General features: G+C 34.7%; 1 protein-coding gene across 1 annotated transcript in view; it reads right to left on the bottom strand.

Annotated features, from left to right (window-relative positions):
* Nucleotides 1–728: 728 nt before the first annotated feature.
* Lgr4 (leucine rich repeat containing G protein-coupled receptor 4) overlaps nt 729–18,205 on the bottom strand; it is a 70,465-nt gene continuing 52,988 nt past the window's right edge. The window contains exons 10-21 of the mRNA XM_015477726.2: nt 17,974–18,042; nt 17,009–17,080; nt 16,753–16,824; nt 16,354–16,422; nt 14,411–14,482; nt 12,294–12,359; nt 11,515–11,586; nt 9,558–9,629; nt 9,122–9,247; nt 7,916–8,031; nt 7,573–7,656; nt 729–4,180 (exon numbers count right to left, since the gene is read on the bottom strand). Coding sequence (XP_015333212.2) covers nt 2,904–4,180; nt 7,573–7,656; nt 7,916–8,031; nt 9,122–9,247; nt 9,558–9,629; nt 11,515–11,586; nt 12,294–12,359; nt 14,411–14,482; nt 16,354–16,422; nt 16,753–16,824; nt 17,009–17,080; nt 17,974–18,042 — 2,167 coding nt within the window. The 3' untranslated portion in view covers nt 729–2,903. The remainder of the gene's footprint in view (nt 4,181–7,572; nt 7,657–7,915; nt 8,032–9,121; nt 9,248–9,557; nt 9,630–11,514; nt 11,587–12,293; nt 12,360–14,410; nt 14,483–16,353; nt 16,423–16,752; nt 16,825–17,008; nt 17,081–17,973; nt 18,043–18,205) is intronic.

Below are 18,205 nucleotides of genomic sequence, written 5' to 3' on the forward strand. Positions count from 1 at the left end.
GTATTTGAATGTAGTCAAGTCCTGTGGTCTCTTATACTGCCTTTACATTATTGGGGCCAAGAAGTCATAAAGAAGGGTATAAAAAACATTAAAAGATGTTTTTTTTTTTCCCATAAGTTTTAGGATATTACTTAGTAATGTCTTTTCTTCCTACTCATTTATTTTCACTTTCATGGTATATTTGAGATTTTTTTTTTTTTTTTTTTTTTTTTGCTGGTTCTGTAACCTGTAAGTGAAGAATGACTTTTCCTTACAAATTCCTGTATGACATTGTTACAAAAATCATGCCATTTTTAGTTAGCTTTAAAAATAATTATTCCTAGACATTTACAGATGAAACAATGTGTCTGGATTGCTTCAAAATAATCTAAGAGGCAGAAGGATTGAGGGGGCTAGTGAATAAGGTGAAGATGAAACAGGGTTTACTGTGTGTTGTGGTTTTGGGGGTGGGCATGGGAAGGGGAGAGGGAGAGGGGTACCTAAACCATTCTTTTTGTTGTGAAAATTTCAAACACATATGACGTTTAAAACAGGAAGAGGCATACACATTTACTAACACATACAAACACATAAAGTATGTCCAAAATTAAGAGGAACTAAGTTTTGATTGGGATCTAATTTGCTGTGGTTCAGGGATTCACTTAAATTTCATTAAACCCTTTGTTTTCTCATTTGTCCAAAGAGAGCTTGGAGATTGTGATACTACATTTCTAGGCAACTGACTACGATTAATATCATGTAGATATTTTTAATCACTTTTTTTAAAAAATAAAGATTGAATTGGTGGTATTCACTTACATTTCACAATATGTTTTCCATGATATAGTTCAGATTTAAGACAGGATAAAAGTTTTAAGTTTCAGCCAAGTGTTCTTAAATATTTACAGATAACTATCAAACAATATTTTCTAATGGTTACTTTCAACATTTTTTCTAATACTGTCTTTTCTATTTAAAACTTTTTAAATTTGTCTCCATAATAGTAAGTAAATACATTAACATACTTAGTTACAAATTAAGGCAAAATAGATTGCTTTCTAGAAACTTTAATAATTCAAAACATAGAGTACAATATTGTATTTCATACAATATATAGCACAGTTTACCACAGATTTTATATATCTGCTATTCTATTTTTAAGTGAATGAAAAGTTTTCAATAACTTGAATTTTGAGAAAACAAGTTTAATTAAGATTCTTACCAAGTTATGATTTAACATTTATCAGATGTGTAAATATACAAACCATGATAGCAATTTTTAAAACTTGTAAATAGTTGGCCTTACAAAATTACAACACACTGTAAATAAATCCCTCCCACATTTTATACAAACTACATGATTTTGATATACAAAGATTCTGTTTTTACACTGACAATGTACAACCGAGACTATTTACAATGAAAAAAGTATATAAACCACAATTAAACATTCTGCTACTGGCAGCCACTATAGGAGGTAGCTTTAATTAAACGAAATGAACAGAAGCCATGTTTCCCAACTTGTGTTCTAAAAATAATTTACATAAGATAAAAATTCATTATATGCACAGTATGTACAGTTTAATTATTAAACTGCAATCTAGCTTAATTTTTTTTAGTATATCCAGGATAATAATATGGCAGTGGGTTTGCTATTTAGTACATTGTTCAAAAAACATATAGAGCAATTATAACTTTAAGACTCTACAAAAAAACATGGCAGAAGACCCTAGATGAGAATCAGGTAAAATTTTTAACTTTCAAAGTCATAGGACTAAGCCTTATCCTTTCCCCCCCCTTAATGATATGTTTGTCTAATCTAACCAGAGCTCAGCATATGAGCTATTGAATAGTTTTTTTTGTAAGTCATGGTATGGGAAAATTTTATAGAAGCTTCTAAGTAATAACATAAATTTAGGAGAATCCAGTTCACTAAGAAATAAATTTTAGTGCTTGGTGTCATAATTATTTTCAGCTTCCTCCAATTACAAAAAAAAAAAAAAATGACCCCAGTTTACTTTCTGTATAATCCAAACTATAAATAGATGACATACCAACAAAACTGGAAAATATCAGTAGAACCAATGATATTAAGAAGCATTTATTAATGGGAACATTACATGGAGCCATCAAATCCCTTAGGTACTATTAAAATCTCATTAGTAAGTAGTGTAGCCAAATCTACTTAAACTCACACATCAATTAGCCATTTATTTTGTACTAGTAGTATAATTGCAAAACACTGAAAATCATGGTGAGCAAACAAAGCAATGTAAAATGACCCCAAACAAATGTACTGATTTTTTTTATTCTAACAGCTGTTAATATGGTTTTTAAAACATCTTCAGGTTTATATAGATTTATAAAGCAATTGAACGAAATTTATGATTCTCATGTAAAAGTGGAAATAGAAAACAATGACACCTATGTGTACTCTCACAGTTCTAGTTGGGAGACAATCCCTTTTTTGGCCCTGTAGTAAGTTGTCCTGAGATTAATGATCAAATATTAGGTAAAATTAGCAAGACTTTGTCAGTTATATAAAGTCACATTTTGAACTACCTTTTTAAAAAATATTAACAGCTGTCCTTTATCTTGTGCTTAATTCAGAAATAGGTATAAATTTGCTCCTTATGGATCTGAAAAATCTAAAAGTTATATTGCTATACCACACCAAAATCCTTTTCAAGTTCTGTTTCAAATAGACCACACATTCCTTGGACATTGCATTTTCACCAATTAATAATTTAGGCACCTGTTCTTTGAAAAATGTCAGGTTTAAGAAATAAACTGCCACCTTCCCCTTCTATGTGACACCAGGCAGTGATTACAGAAGTGCTTCCCAGATGAAAGAACAGAATAGGGTTCACTCTATAAACACTGTGAATTTGGTTGATGGGGGAAACAGTTACAAACACAGTAGTTCAGTCTTTAACTCTTGGTAGATTGTAAGCGTAGCGCACCAAGGGGAATCCTCGACTCTGATAGAAGCAGGCTCGTCCACACGCCTGCACTTGGTCAGAACTGTCTGAGACAAAGGAGTCTTCTTCATCTGCATAGTCAGAGTGGGCTGACTGTGTGCCACAATCAGACCAATATCCCTCTGGTCTTTGGCAAGAAGCCACTGCCAATGCAGGACAGCTGTGTGATTTTATTAAGTGTTTGCATGATACTGGCTTTGTCAAAAGAAAAGATTCGCAGCAGTCACATACAGTCAGGTTACCCTGCAAGTGTGAGTACATGCCACAGTCATAGTAGAAATCCTGTTCCACACAACCACCTTGGCTACTGATGGAAACTGAAACTGATCCACTTTTCTTGGTAATGCGTCGCTTCAGTAACTTCCAGTCTTCTTTAAATTTTGGATTGAAGAAAACATACAGGACCGGATTTAGGCAAGCAGGCAATGGGAAAAATATCAGAGTAACAGACTTCATTATTTCAGGACTGATAAAAATTGCAGTGATCAATGGTGCAAATGAGAAAAATGCAACAGGGCAAAAAAAGATGCAATTGGTGAAAATTAGCCAAGCAACATGCTTAATCATGCTAGATTGTGAGTTTTCTGAGAGGTCTTCTTTTTCCAAGTTGCAGTAAAGTTTAGTGTAGATGACGGCCATTAATAAAAATGCTAGTGAGTTTAACAGCACTAAGGTCACAGTAAATCCTAATGATGGTGTCTCTCCTGTGGGAAATGGCAAGCACAAGGGTGATGCAGAATATTCCCCTCTATGGAAAAGGGGAAAACAGCCTGCTACTGCAGCACCCAGAAAAGCAAAAAGGGCCGCAATCCGAAACTGCTTGAGATGATTGCTTTTCCCATTTTTCATGATATTTTTTGCAGATAAGCTTCTTTCAACAGCTGCTAACATTAATAAAAATATGGCACTTTCTGAGGAAAAAACTGCAAGGAACCCAGCTGCTTTGCAGCCACTGCCAGTCTCCCACCAAATGCCAAATTCAGCAAATCTGCCCCAGGATACGGCATCAAGAAAAGTTAAGATGCCAGTATAGATTCCCATGAATAAGTTAGACACAGAAATCAAGCCTATGAACAACTTGGAGGAAGGCAGTGATGTACAAGATGCGAAGGTTGTTAAAATGACTAGCAGGTTGAAAAACAATGCAACCAAGAAAATGAACCACACGGTGAGACGTATCATCCAGCTTCCCAGTAAATATTCACAGGGCTTAAAAGCACCTAACATGAAAAAAAAACAGAAACATGAAAGACAATTTAGAAAATACCATATTTCATATAATATGCTTGATAGAATGACTAATGATGGTTGAATCTTGAATAAATCAGCTACCTAATTGAATTGAACCAAACTGAAAAAAAATATTGCTTTTAAGATATTTCAGTCACAGACTAGGCTATTTTAAAAATTAAGCAGCTTAATATCTGGGTGTAGCTGGCACACACCTATAATCCCAGAGACTCAAGAGGTTGAAGCAAGAGGATGGCAAGTTCAAGGCCAGCCTCATTAACTAAGCAATATCCTGTGTCAAACTAAAAACATAAAAAGGGCTCAAGGGAGGGTACTCAGTAGTAAAGCTCCCCAGGGTTCAATCTCCAGTACTGAAACAAAACATAACCAGGATTAGTTTCTTTTATTATTTGGTAAGGCCATATAGAGATATTTCCAAGAAAATTTGTACTTTTTCTTTATTCTTTTTTTTTAATATTTTTTTAGTTGTAGATGGACACAATATCTTTATTTTTTATGTGGTGCTGAGGATTGAACCCAGTGCCTCACACATGCCAGGCAAGACTCAACCACTGAGCTACAAACCCAGCCCTCTACTTTTTCTTATACCAAATATACAAAGCACAGTCTCTAGCACATAAAAGGTACTTAAAATATTGAGGGTCTGGAATCAGATGGTTCATAACTTGCTACTCTTACCTTAAAAAAGCCACTTAAGCCTAATAAGTTGCATTTTCTGATATGTAGATAAAAATGCCTACTTAATACAGTTGACAGCTTAAGTAAATTTACATACATAAGTACTTAAGCAGGCTGCTGGGCACATAGTAGAACTTTAGTAAATATTAGCTTTCTTTTTTTCTTCCTTCCTTATCCCTATGTATTTTTTTTTTAAATATTTGTATTAAGTTGTTGATGAACATTTGTTTGTTTGTTTATATGTGGTGCTGAGAATCGAACCCAGTGCCTCAAACGTGGCAAAAGCTTTACCATTTACCACTGAGCCATAACCCCAGCTGTCCATATATTTTATAACTGTATATGTATGTATATACACAGATTTGTAACATTTTAAATCCAATTTCTTACGGCATTCAACAGCAACCTGCTGAAGTTGGTTATGGTAGATAATCATGTTAACTATTCATACAAAGCTTGGCACAAAACAAAACCCCTATATAATAATAAAATCCCTATATGTATAGGATTGCAAGAATGCACTTAGTAGCTGAATTGCTGGTTCTAATATATGACTTTGACATGCTAGTAATGTCACAAGTGAAAAATATTTCATTTATAATTAAGGAGTGAAAATGTTTGACTATAAAGAACAAGAAAACTATGTATTACAATTGCCTAAAAGATATGTTTTAACTTTCTGAACTGTCATGAAATTTGACATATACAGTGAAACTCCAGTTCTGCACCATTTATCTGATTTTCAATGAACACAAATTTTTTAAATCAAATTTCTTTTCACTCCGAACCCTCAGGAAGTGCTAAAATGGAAGTTCTTTCTCACATTTTATTTGCCGGGAGGGTAGTACAGGGACTAAACCCAGGGGTGTTCTACCACTAAAATATATACCCAACCTTTTTCATTTTTTTATTTGGAGACAGGATCTCTCTAAATTGGCGAGGGTCTCATTAAGTGGCTGACACTGGCCCTGCACTTGCAGTCCTCCTGCCTCAGCCTCCAGAATGGATTCAATTACAGGTGTGTCCAGTACTGCAAAAGAATGCTGTTTCCCGCCAGGTGACGTGGCACACACCTATAATCCCAGAGGCTCTGGAGGCTGAGGCAGGAGGATCATGGGTTTAAAGCCAGCCTCAGCAACTTAGCAAGGCCTTAAGCAACTCAGTGGGACCCTGCCTCTATAAATAATATATAAAAAAGGGTTGAGACTGTGGCTCAATGGTTAAGCACCCCTGGGTTCAATCCCCAGTACCACCACCCCCTCCAAAAAAGAATGTTTCCTTCTCACTGGATCATCAGTTCTGTGTACAAGCTCCAACACTTGAATCCTTCATGGGCAAGAGAGTGAACTGCATTCCTAACTGTCAAAAATTAATATCTGCACAATAAAATAAATTACATAAATGATTCTTGCTAGTTGCACTTACTCATCTGTTAAAATTAAGTTTGTTCTCCACACAAGGAAATGGGTTAAATATTCAAAGCATACATACATAGGCCCTTAAGAAGCTCACAATTCAGCATCAATCATTAGTGATTCACAGCACTGATGATTCTAAGTTATAAAATTAATGGCCAACCCAGGCATGGTGGCACACACCTGCAATCCCAGTGGCTCTGAGACTGGGGGATCGTGAGTTCGAAGCCAGCCTCGGCAACACTGAGCTGCTAAGCAACTCAGTGAGACCCTGTCTCTAAATAAAATATAAAATAGGGCTGGGGATGTGGCTCAGTGGCCGAGTGTCCCTGGTACCCCGTCACCCCCCTGCCCCCAAAATTAATGGCCAGTTCAGCCTATGACATCATACTAATAGGAATCTATTTGGTAGATGATTTAACAAAAAATATTTAAAATCTTGCCTTTATAGTAAAAGTATAAATCCCAAGTTCTCTGGTAGGCAAGGCAGAATATGACATTACAATTAAATAAATATTGGCATCATTTAATAACTTTCCTAAAACTACAACTTCAATGAAGTAAATCAGAAAGAGTAGACAAGATTGCATTTAAAAAAATAAATTGTAGGTGCATGCTTATAATCCCAGTGGCACAGGAGGCTAAGGCAGGAGGATCACAAGTTCAAAACTAGCTTCAGCAACTTAGTGAGGCCCAAAGCAACTTAATGAGACCCTGCCTCAAAATGAAAAAGTAAAACAGGTTGGTGACGTGGCTCAGTGGTTAAGCAACCCTGGATTCAATCCTGGTACCAAAAAATAAAATGAAATAAAATAAATAATAATAATAATAATAATAATAAGGCTGGGGACAAAGCTCAGTAATAAAGCACAAGCTTTGCATTCTGGAGGCCCCTGGGTTCAATCTCTGGCACCACAATAAATAAAGAATAATATAAAAACAAAAAAAAAAACCTTTATGGACCAGTGACTTATTTCAGAACTAGTTCTAGACCTAAAGGGCCATCAAGAAATTCCTTCTCCAACTTGATGTACATGACCCTCACCTGGAAGAGCTTGTTAATATGCAGATTCTGATTCAGTGGTATGAGCCTGAGATTCTGCAAGAGATGCTGGTACACTGAACACACTATGAATCAGAAGGCCTTACAGGATCATCTAGTCCCACCCTTGTAAAATAGAAATAACATCCATCGCCAGGAAGATTAGATATATTTGCCCAATGTTTACTTAAAGTAAAAAATTACAGCCAAATGGATTGAGCATTACCTGTTGAGGGTGTACAATGGATAATTATTTGACTGTGCTCTTCATTTTCAGCACTGCTGGTGACATTTGCTGCATCAGTGGTACCTGAATATACAACAAAGTATGTTGAATAAAAATGGGCAGTTCAAAAGAACCAGATGTTCCCGCAATTTTCTCTCCCCTGCATGATGTTAAAGTTCAGTGTATACAAATGTGGCTTGATAACATATTAAATATGCCAGTAACACAGGAAAGGCTGTTTTTCTCACAGACTTCATATTGATCCTTCCCAAACTGATTACAACACATACATTTTGATTAATGCCTTAGGGAGTGTTCTGTTTCTAAAGGTTCATGTACTTGCCTTTCTCCTTTGTCACACTATGGTCTTGAAGGCTGTTATCTTCTATGTTTAAATTTGCATAAGAGTCACAGCCCCAAAATGCACAGCACTGATAAGCATATGGTACTGATAAAGACCTGGAGAAAAAATTGTAAAATACATTCTTAGTAGCAACTTCATAGAATAATTTTGTTTTGTAAAAAGCATTTTAATCTTTGAAAACCCCAACCTACGGGTCAGAAAAGTCTTAAGTATCATATACTTTAGTCTTGACCATTTATCCTCTAGGAAACTTATCTATGTTAAACACTCTGGTAAAGCTCATAAAAATGATCATAAAGATACACCACAAAGTTTCTCCATTTCTATGAGGTGTCTCTTAAGAAAGGTGGATGCAAATCAAGTATATTTAAAGTTTCATAATAATACTGAAATTTAAAGTAAAACTGTTGCCAGGTGCAATGGCACAGGCCTATAATCCAAACTACTCCAGAGGCTGAGGCAACAGGATCCTGAGTTCAAAGTCAGTCTCAGTCTCAGCAACTTAGCAAGATCCTGCCTCGAAAAAAAAAAAAAAAAAGAAAGAAAGAAAAAAAACAGGCTGAGGTTATGACTCTGTGGTAAAGGGCCCCTAGGCTCAATCCCCAGTGCTATGACTTCTTTTATAGGTCATAACCAGTCAAATTTATCATAAATTTCACTATGAAACTGATAGTTTCACTTAAAATGAATACCCTAGATAATCTGTAACTTTACACCATGAAATGAATTTACCTGGTTCATATAAATATGGTAAAAGTGTTTATTCTCTTATCTCACAATAACATTCCTTTTTCTACTACATTTAATAAAGGACCCCCATAAGTCTTTGAAGTATTAAAGGATTGTATAAATTTTTCTGTAGGTTCACACTTAAGTGGCTTCTGGCATCTTGTTGCTCATGACAAGTCCATTATATTACCAAAAAAAAAAAAAAAAAAGTTCTGATGAACATTTACCTGATACTAACTATTTGAGAGCAATGAGAGCTTTAGGTCATGTTCTCAACAACTACGAAACAATGCTCATGTTCTATTTTTCACCAATTTTGCAAGAACAGAGTTAGAAAACTCTTTTAAATTATAGCACACCAGAAAAATCTAGGAACCACAGCATAAAACCAGGACAATGTATAATTTGGGAGCCTACCATAACTCCAGTGAAAAAGAAAAATAAGCAAAAACATACCTGAGATTAACAAAATCTTTTGCTGCTAAGGCTTCTTTCAGCTGGAAGTTGCCCACAAGTTTCAGCTGATTTAGCCCATTCAGGCCTTCCGTAGGGAATGAAGTTAATTCATTGAAACTTACATCTCTAAAATGTGAATAAGAGTTCAAGTTAACTCCCTAAGATGCAATCAAATAAAAACATCTGTACCTATATTAACATCCTAAATATTAGACTCCTAAAATGAAGTTCATGGATGCTAAAATGATAGATCTAGAATGTGTCTTTTCATCCAAAAAATAGTTACTGCATCAATGCAGCTTAGCATTTATGAAAAGGGAACCACTAAACAGAAAACAACAACAACAACAAAACATTTGACCATGTTAAAACAAATTTCTATAACACTGTTTACTGTTTTCATGATATTATTGAATATAATCATTTGTCTACTTACAGGTTAGTTATTGGCCCAAGCTTCGCAAAAGCTCTGTTGTGAATTTCATGGATCTGGTTTCTACTCAGATCTCTGCAATTATAAAAGTAACACATTAATCTTTTCAAATAAACACTCAAATGCCAGTTAGTGACTTAGACCACACTTTAGAATCTGAGGTACTAACACCATATTGCTGATATGATAACAAAGATTCTCAACCATTTGTCATGTTTATGTTGACTGCCTCTCCGTTACAACAATCTAGTTCTTAGAATACACTGTTGCACCTGTAATTCTTGCTGGCACCTATTTCCAATCAGTTGTGAATTTTCAACACTTTATCATTTTGACCAGTTCAAAATTGGAAATGAAATGATATAATCCTTGGCAGTATTAACCAGGGAAGGAAAAGCCCAACTCTTGACAAAGCTGAAAATAAAAACTGCTTCCTTATTATTTGCCTTCTCAAAGGTTAGTGATAAGGCCCTGAGGGAAGACAAATAATCAATAAGCAAACAAAAGCATTCCAGGAGGCTTCAGATATCATTCTTTCCCTAAGCAGGAAATAAAAATCATTATCAATAGCAGAGATAGCTCTACCTTTAAGAACACACCCTGAAGAATTCTGATATTACAGAATTAACAAAGCAAAGAAACAATCTGTAACCACACTTAAATTGGGCCTGAATGGACATTTAAAGATTGGATAAATTTATTCCATAACACATCTCAGGGATAACAGAAAAACTTGATTGCAAATCGTGAAAAAAACAGTTTTTCATTGTTTTATCTTATCAGTGCTCTAGAAGTGATGGCAGTTAGGAGCCAGCTGGTTCTCATGCCTGCCCAGGCCCACAGAAAAACTGACCACAACAAAGAAAAGTCCAGAAAAAACCCAACCACCAATTAAATGTATTTCAGCAGAACTCATGTTTTTCTTTCTTTTTTTTTTTTTTCCTTTTCGATTGTTTGTTTCTTTGCTATAGTGCTGGGATGCAACACAGGGCTTGTGCATACTAGGCAAGAGCTCTACCACTGAGCTACACCCCTAGTCTCTTATCTCTTAAATGGGATCCACTGGGAAAACAGACAATATATATAAATTTCTTCACTTTCAATTTTTCAAATTTTTTTCTATTTTACAAAGTAATATAGTGTATGGTTTTCTGCACTGAAGTTCTATAAAGGCTGTTAGTGACAAGTTTTGTCTTAGTTACTTCTATATTACCAGGCTTAGAAGAGTGCCAGGCACAAATATGTACTCAAAAGCAAATAATTGTCTTAAATTAGTACTTCTGCTGTTTATGAGCTTTATTTATCATGAAAGAATTCCTGGCAAAGGGGTCTGTGAACACTGGGGTCTGGCCCTGTGGAGGGCCAGAGAGTAAATATTTTTACTACTCAACTCTGCCACAACATGACAAAAGCAGCTTTTGATAACACTTCAACAAAAAGCCTGCATGAGTTCCAGTGAAACTTAATGTATAAAAATGGGAGGCAGGGTCTGGGGTTGTAGCATAGTGATACAGCTCTTGCCTGGCACGTGTGAGGCACTGGGTTTGAAATAAAATAAAGGTATTGTGTCCATCTATAAAAAAACAAACAAAAAAAATTTTAAATGGGAGGCAGGCTGGATTTGGCACACAGGCTGTAATTTGCCTATCCTTATCCTAACGAATTGATAGACCTCACTAATATAACTTGAAAACAAATAAGCAACATTGCTTAGGTTACATACACTGTACTTTTTTCACTCACTAATGTACAATATCATCAATTTGCTAGAGTAAGGACTACTGAAAGTAGATATTTATAAAGTACCAAGTGGTAGAGTTTGAAAAATACTATTTATGTAATATAAATCATATCTTTACATATAGCTATTAAAATGGAATATTCCATTACATGGAAATCATGATATATTAACTTGTAGCTTGACAAAAATTTTGTGTTTAATAATCATAGACAAACTTACAGAATCCTTAGGGATACCAGGCCTTGAAAAGTACCTTCCCTTATTTGGTAGATTTGATTACGTTGCAACGAACTGAAGAGGCAGAAAAAGAAAAAATTTTAAAACAGAGAGAAAAAAATAATTTCTATTTTGAAAAATAATAAGCCTTAGTTAGTCTTTTTCTAAGTTTAAAGAACCATTCATATGTAATATATATTAATCTTGTTTCAAGTTAAGAGAACTTCTCTTTCCTCATTTGTAAAATGAAAAGGTTAGACTAATTGACATTCTGTCCCAAATTATACTGAATAAACTGATTCACTATTTAAATTTCTTAGGAAGCCTACTCAAGTATGAGAGAAGGAAGATGACACAGTGAGAAACATCCAAGACAAGACCATAACAAGTTGCACAGGAAGTTGAAGAAGATTAGAAGGGGAGAATAAATGCCTTCCTCTCCCTCATCTTTCAACCCAACTTCCTCCAGAGCAGTCACTCTCTCTTACACACACACACACACACACAGTACCAGTATTCATGTACAATTGCCCTCAATAGCCAGGATAAGTTTTTCTGAGTTTGTTTTGTTTTTTAAGTATGACCACTCTCCTCCTAGAGCACTTAATAGAATACTTGATAAATTCTGGCTCTATGCAAGCAACTGGTACAATTTGACATTTTACATATGGGAACACCTCACTATATAAATTTCTAATTTCTTATTAAAACCATTTATTTAAAATAGGAAATGTTCAACAAACTAAGAATACATCACAGTAAAAAGTCAGAGGCCAACTTACATTTCTTCCAGGGCATGGCAACCATTAAAACTTGGGAGATCTCTTATGTTATTGTAAGACAAGTCCCTTAAAACAATAGAAATTAACAATTAATGTAATATTATCAGAATACTCTTTCAAAAGTCCTTAAAGCAGCATTAAGATGTCTAAAAAACGATATGACTAACAACAAAATCCCATAATTATATATAACTATAATGTACCAATAAAAAATGTGGAAGGAGAAAGAAAAAATATGACTGAGAAAGAAAAGCAAACTATGCTGGGCATGGTGGTGTACACCATGTAACTCAGCAACTTGGTAGCTTAGAAGAATTCCAAGTTCAAGTCCAGTTTTAACAACTTAGGGAGACACTCAGCAGTTAGTTAGACCCAGTCTCAAAATAAAAGTAAAAAAATAAAAAAGAACTGGGAATGTAGCTCAGTGGTAGAGTATATGTGGGTTAAATGCCCAGTACCAAAAGAAAAATGAAAAAAAAAAGAAGAAGAAAGAAAATCATCAGTTGTTCTCTAAGACATAAGTTTCTAGAAAAATTCAGTTACAATAGGCTTAAGATTTATAAGTTCAAGTATATACTGTAGAATATAGACAATATAAACAGGTTAAAATATATTATATAAAAACATATAGGGGAGGAGGGGGGATAGGGAGGGCAGCAGAATACAACTGACACTAGGATTGCTGTATGTATACACATGGATGTATAACCAATGTGATCCTGCAATCTGTACACGTGGAAAAATGAGAATTCATACCCTATTTGAATCAAATGTATGATATGTCAAGATCATTGTATTGTCTTGAGCAACTAATAAAAAAATCATAATTTTGTTTTTCTACAAATAACACAGAATACATGCATATACAGTCAATGTACATATATGTATGTCTTTGAAATGGCTAAAGATCTTTTCTTCAAGAAGCTTAGATTTATTATAAGAGAAAGAAAGCCTCCTCAGAAACATCCAGAAAGTAGAATTAAATAAAGGAAATGGAAAATAAAGAGTTAACATTAAAAAATTCATTTTAAAAGTTATAGCATCTAATTAATAGATAGGCAAGGGAAGGAGAAAATGAAGTGGGAAAGAAAAACAAAACAGGAAAAGTGTCCAGAACTGAAGGGCAACTGAAGGGCATGAGATTTTAGATTGAAAGAGCATCCAGGTATTCAGGACTATGAGTGAGAAATAAATCTATATCAAGGTACATTATCGTCAAAATCTAAAAGAACATGGGTAAAAATAAAATCCCAAAAGCTTGGAGAGAGGGAGGGAGAAAAAAAAATATATATATATACATAAAACATACAAGCATAAAAATTTTAAGTGGCAAATTGCAAGTTTTAAAAAAATTTTGTATTTTTCTTAAGTTATTTATGCCCATAAATAATTTCTATGTTGTTCTTTAATTTAAAAGCTATAAGAGGAATGGTATGCTTACTCACATTTTTAAAAAATCATATTAAATGAAATGCCAGAATAGCTAATGCTCAATCCCACTGCAGCTCTCCCTCATGCTCATGGCAAGTCTGAGACTCCATTACAGCACTTAACTACTTGCTTAATCCAATCCGTCACTTGCCTTGTTATTATCTCCTACCACTGAATACTTATTAACAACTTGGTAACTAATCATGTGTCCTGGTGAAACTTTCACATTACTTATTTATTTTTACTTTCAAGGTCAGCTTAAAAGTTTTTTAGGAAGTTGCATATTCAATTCATTTCAAATTTAAGAAAGCTTTAGGCTCTGCTTAGGTTACTGATGAAAAACAGGAAGCTATGAAGAGAGGACACCCATAGGGAAACTAGAATAAGGACAAGGAGTCAGGATATGGCAGGGATAAAAAAAAAAAAAAATCAAGGGAGAAATTAGCTTGGTTTTACTTTGTTCAAAATAAAGCCACAAGATATATGATATATACATAATCCCAAAAGCAAATTCAAATGCACATTACCTCCCTGATTACCAAAATGCCTGCTCATTTATACAAAAGGAACAAACAAGAAATATACCTCAAAACCTTGACAAAAGAGTTCATTTAAAAAAAAAACAAAAAAACCCTAAACATTTGTAAAGTACATAAAAGAAAGGTGGGGAGAGGGATATAACTTACAAAGTCCTAAGCATCTTTTGTTCTTGGCACAAATTATCAGGTATGCTGCTTATCTTTGTACCTGTCAAGGTCCTGTGGAAAAACATTGTTCATCTAAGAAATAATCCAAGTCAGGATAATAAGCAAAATAAATACCTACATATTCACATATGGATAGAGTCTTTGCATTCCACTGCCTAATTAATTACCTCTTAAAATTAGGCAGGTGGGAAGGTGAATTAACCCTCAATACTGACATCATCTTCACAAAAAAATTAAAAAAAAAAAAAGAAGCTTGTGACACATGATGTTAATATTGTCCAGATGATGGGCTTGATTTCCCAGATAGACCAAGAGAAAAACTTGAACTCACAGTCACAGCCTGGCCTCAATCACCTGTAAGCTTTGTCACCTTCTCATAACCAACACATTTAAAATCAACTTAATATCCTACCCCAAATGTTGTTTCTATTGAGTCAACCTGGCTCAGCATTCTGAAGTAGTCTCTTACTTTCCTCCCTTTCTATGCTACCTTTTGCAATCAACAGTTCCTGTTGATTCTTGGTAGTGTTCTAGAATCTGACCTTTTCTCTCCATTTTTACTGCTACTATGTAGATCAATGGTGAAATATTGCTGAGAGGGATGAAGGAATCTGATAAACCATACTATATATCCTGGGGCAACTCCAGTGACTGAAGACCTGGAGTCTCACGGTTGCACATGTGTATCTCTTTGTGTTACTTGAAAGTACGATAATTTGGTCAAGTGTTCACATCAATAAGAAGCACTATAAATTTTCAGAGTCATTTTTTGGACTTCTGCCCAAGAGGGGAAAAAATAAAAGATTTTCTTTTTTGAAGCTACAATAATAAATTCTTTTTTTTTCCCATTAAAAGAACTGTTCTATCTCTAGTCTTTTCTCCTTGCCCTGCTCAAACCACCTGCTCAAACCTTCTCAATACCAGCAAACTGCATTATGGGTCAAGTTAAAACTCCTTATCTCAGGGCTACCCAACTTTCTTTTATTTTTATTTTTTGTCTGGGCACATGTGAAAATCATAATGTTCATATGGCAACCATGGTAAGACACTCATAGTTAGAGAGCCTAGCTACTTCAGCTGCCCCACCCCAACCCCACCACTCATCTGAAGGGCTGAGACCAAGATTTAGATGACCTTGTAACCTTACATTCACAGACACTCACAGGGAAACTCTGCCATAAACAAATGTTCAGTGTTCAAGGTCTGTCATTTAAAAATCCGATCCAAAACAATTTTCCAAATCTCTCTATAACATACTTCATCACATTATAAACATGTAATTCTTAGCCATGTTTGATCATCTGCGTGCCATTCCTGAAAATATCCTTGGTACTCCCAGTTTTACTGAATTCTGTCTTTCGAAATAAAAGACCCAGCTCTGAGAAATCTGACATAATTAATTTTCAAACACTTTACCTCCCCCATGAAACCTTCTTGGATGGTGTACAACAATTGATCCCATTTATGAATTTCTAAAGCACTGCTTCTACTTTGGCACCTTATAACTGTCTTATATATTCAGTGAGACTTTCAGATCTTCTGTCCACATAGTAGGCTTATTCTCTTATTCTCCTTCCTTTAAATGCTCCCATTTGCAATCACCAGTTCCTGTTATTTCTTCTTCTGTAATGTTCTAACATCTGATCTTTTCTCTTCATTTCTGTTGCTACTATTGCAGGTCAGGGGTGAAATGGTGCTGAGATGAATGGAATCTGACAGGCCATGCTATATGTCCTAGAGCTGAATTCTGTCTGAGCTGACTGACCCCAAACCCAAAACATCCATCTCTGTGCATGATAGTCACAAAGGGAATCTGGAGAATGAGCACAAACCCATCATGGTCACTAAAAAGCAATGGCACTCTGCTAGCCACCTTGCAGTATTATCTTGGCACAAACCCCTCTTCAAAGAACCAAACTTACAGACTCTCCAGATGGACAGTTCCAGTCAGATTGGGGAACCACTGCACCTTGCTTGCACCACGAATGACTCTGAGAAATCGGGAGGGGAGAAAGTAATTCAAAATAAAATAGTTTTCATCACAATATTTTCATTATATCTTTTTAAAGAGTTTAAAATTAAAGTACTAACTAAAAACAAGTTACTTTCATCTCTTTATGTAACTTGAAAGTACGATAATTTGGTCAAGCGTTCACATCAATAAGAAGCACTATAAATTTTCAAAGTCATTCTTTGGACTTCTGCCCAAGAGGGGAAAAAACAAAAGATTTTCTTTTTTGAAGCTACAATAATAAAGTATTTTTTTCATTAAAAGAACTGTACAAATATTCAGGTATGTTTTAAACTTGCATAATACTTACAAGGAATGCAGATCAGATAGATTGTGAAATGCTGAGTTCCCCACAAAAGACAGAGGATTATCATACAAGTGTCTGTAACAAAATCCCAGAAAAAGTCAAGTTTTCATATGTTCACCAGCATTCTAATACTAAATCTATGTTCACAATGTACGTGTATCTAAAAGCCTGAATTTTCATTCTTCATCTAGATGTTTGATGAGGTACAGACAAAGCTTCACATGATTTTATTCTAAAAGAAACTTTCAAAAATACTTACATAGTTCTTAAGAGTGGATTACCACCAAATGCTCCATCAGGGATAACAGAAATAGAGTTACTATGAAATCCCCTAAAAAGATAAGAGAAAAACATTTGAAATCCGTATCTCCTGTGAAGTAAGTTAAAACTTGAGTATCTACTGCTGCTCAGCATTACATAAAATACTACTGATAACAACTACTTAAACATTTTCAAAAATGTGGGAAATCTGAATTAATTCCACCTCATCTATTACCTAATTCCTCTTAAACCCCCTGCTTGCCTAAAATCTATCCGGTCCCTCATATACATTTTTATATTTTTTCATCATTAAAGAACATCATGCTATGAGAATCATAAGACATTCTAGTCCCAAAATCTTTCTTATTATAGCCTGCAATATCAATATGTCTTTAGGCAATGCATGTTAGGCTATTAGCTATCAACTCATGACACACAATCTCTATTATGATATCTATATACATTATTTCTATTTCTGCTCATGACAAGCCCAACATCCAAAATTCTCCTTTATGCCTTTCATTTATTTAAATATTTTCATTATTTCAAGTCTGGTCAAATTTCTTTGCTTTAGTGATGCCTTTTCCAATGACCCCAAGCCTCACTGAGGTCTTTTTCTAGAATGATTTATTTATCCTACTCATTCAACACTCATTTCTACCTAGAAACAGATATCTGTCTGTCTTCCATTGTCTGCCTTCCTAATGAGACTAAGACTCCAAGCTTCCGAAAAGGCAGAGATCATACTGTTTTGTTTCAGCAACAGAATCTAAACTGATACAGCAATCTGCTCAAAACAGTTATACCAGCCAACATAATCTGATCTGTATGAGTATGCATGTGCTTGGATGTGTGTTATGAATATATGTAATAAGACAAAGACATTCTAAAATCTCATTGTTAGAATATTAAACGGCAAGTTCTAGAGATATTAAGACATAAAATAAACAAAGCAATACTCACAGTTCTTTTAGGCTAGGAAGTGCTTTAATAGCCTGGGGAAATTCCTCCAAGTTATTATAATTCAAGTCCCTAAAAAAAAAAAGGTAGAAAATACATAGCAATAATGAAAATAATGAACAATGGTCACAATTTATAAGAAAGTTTGGCACAAATCTACGTTAAAAAAAAATAAAAATCACAACCTCTGGGGCTGGGGTTGTGGCTCAGCAGTATAGCACTTGCCTGGCATGTG

Source organism: Marmota marmota, unplaced genomic scaffold, assembly GCF_001458135.2.
Source record: "Marmota marmota marmota unplaced genomic scaffold, marMar, whole genome shotgun sequence".
Taxonomy (NCBI): Eukaryota; Metazoa; Chordata; class Mammalia; order Rodentia; family Sciuridae; genus Marmota; species Marmota marmota.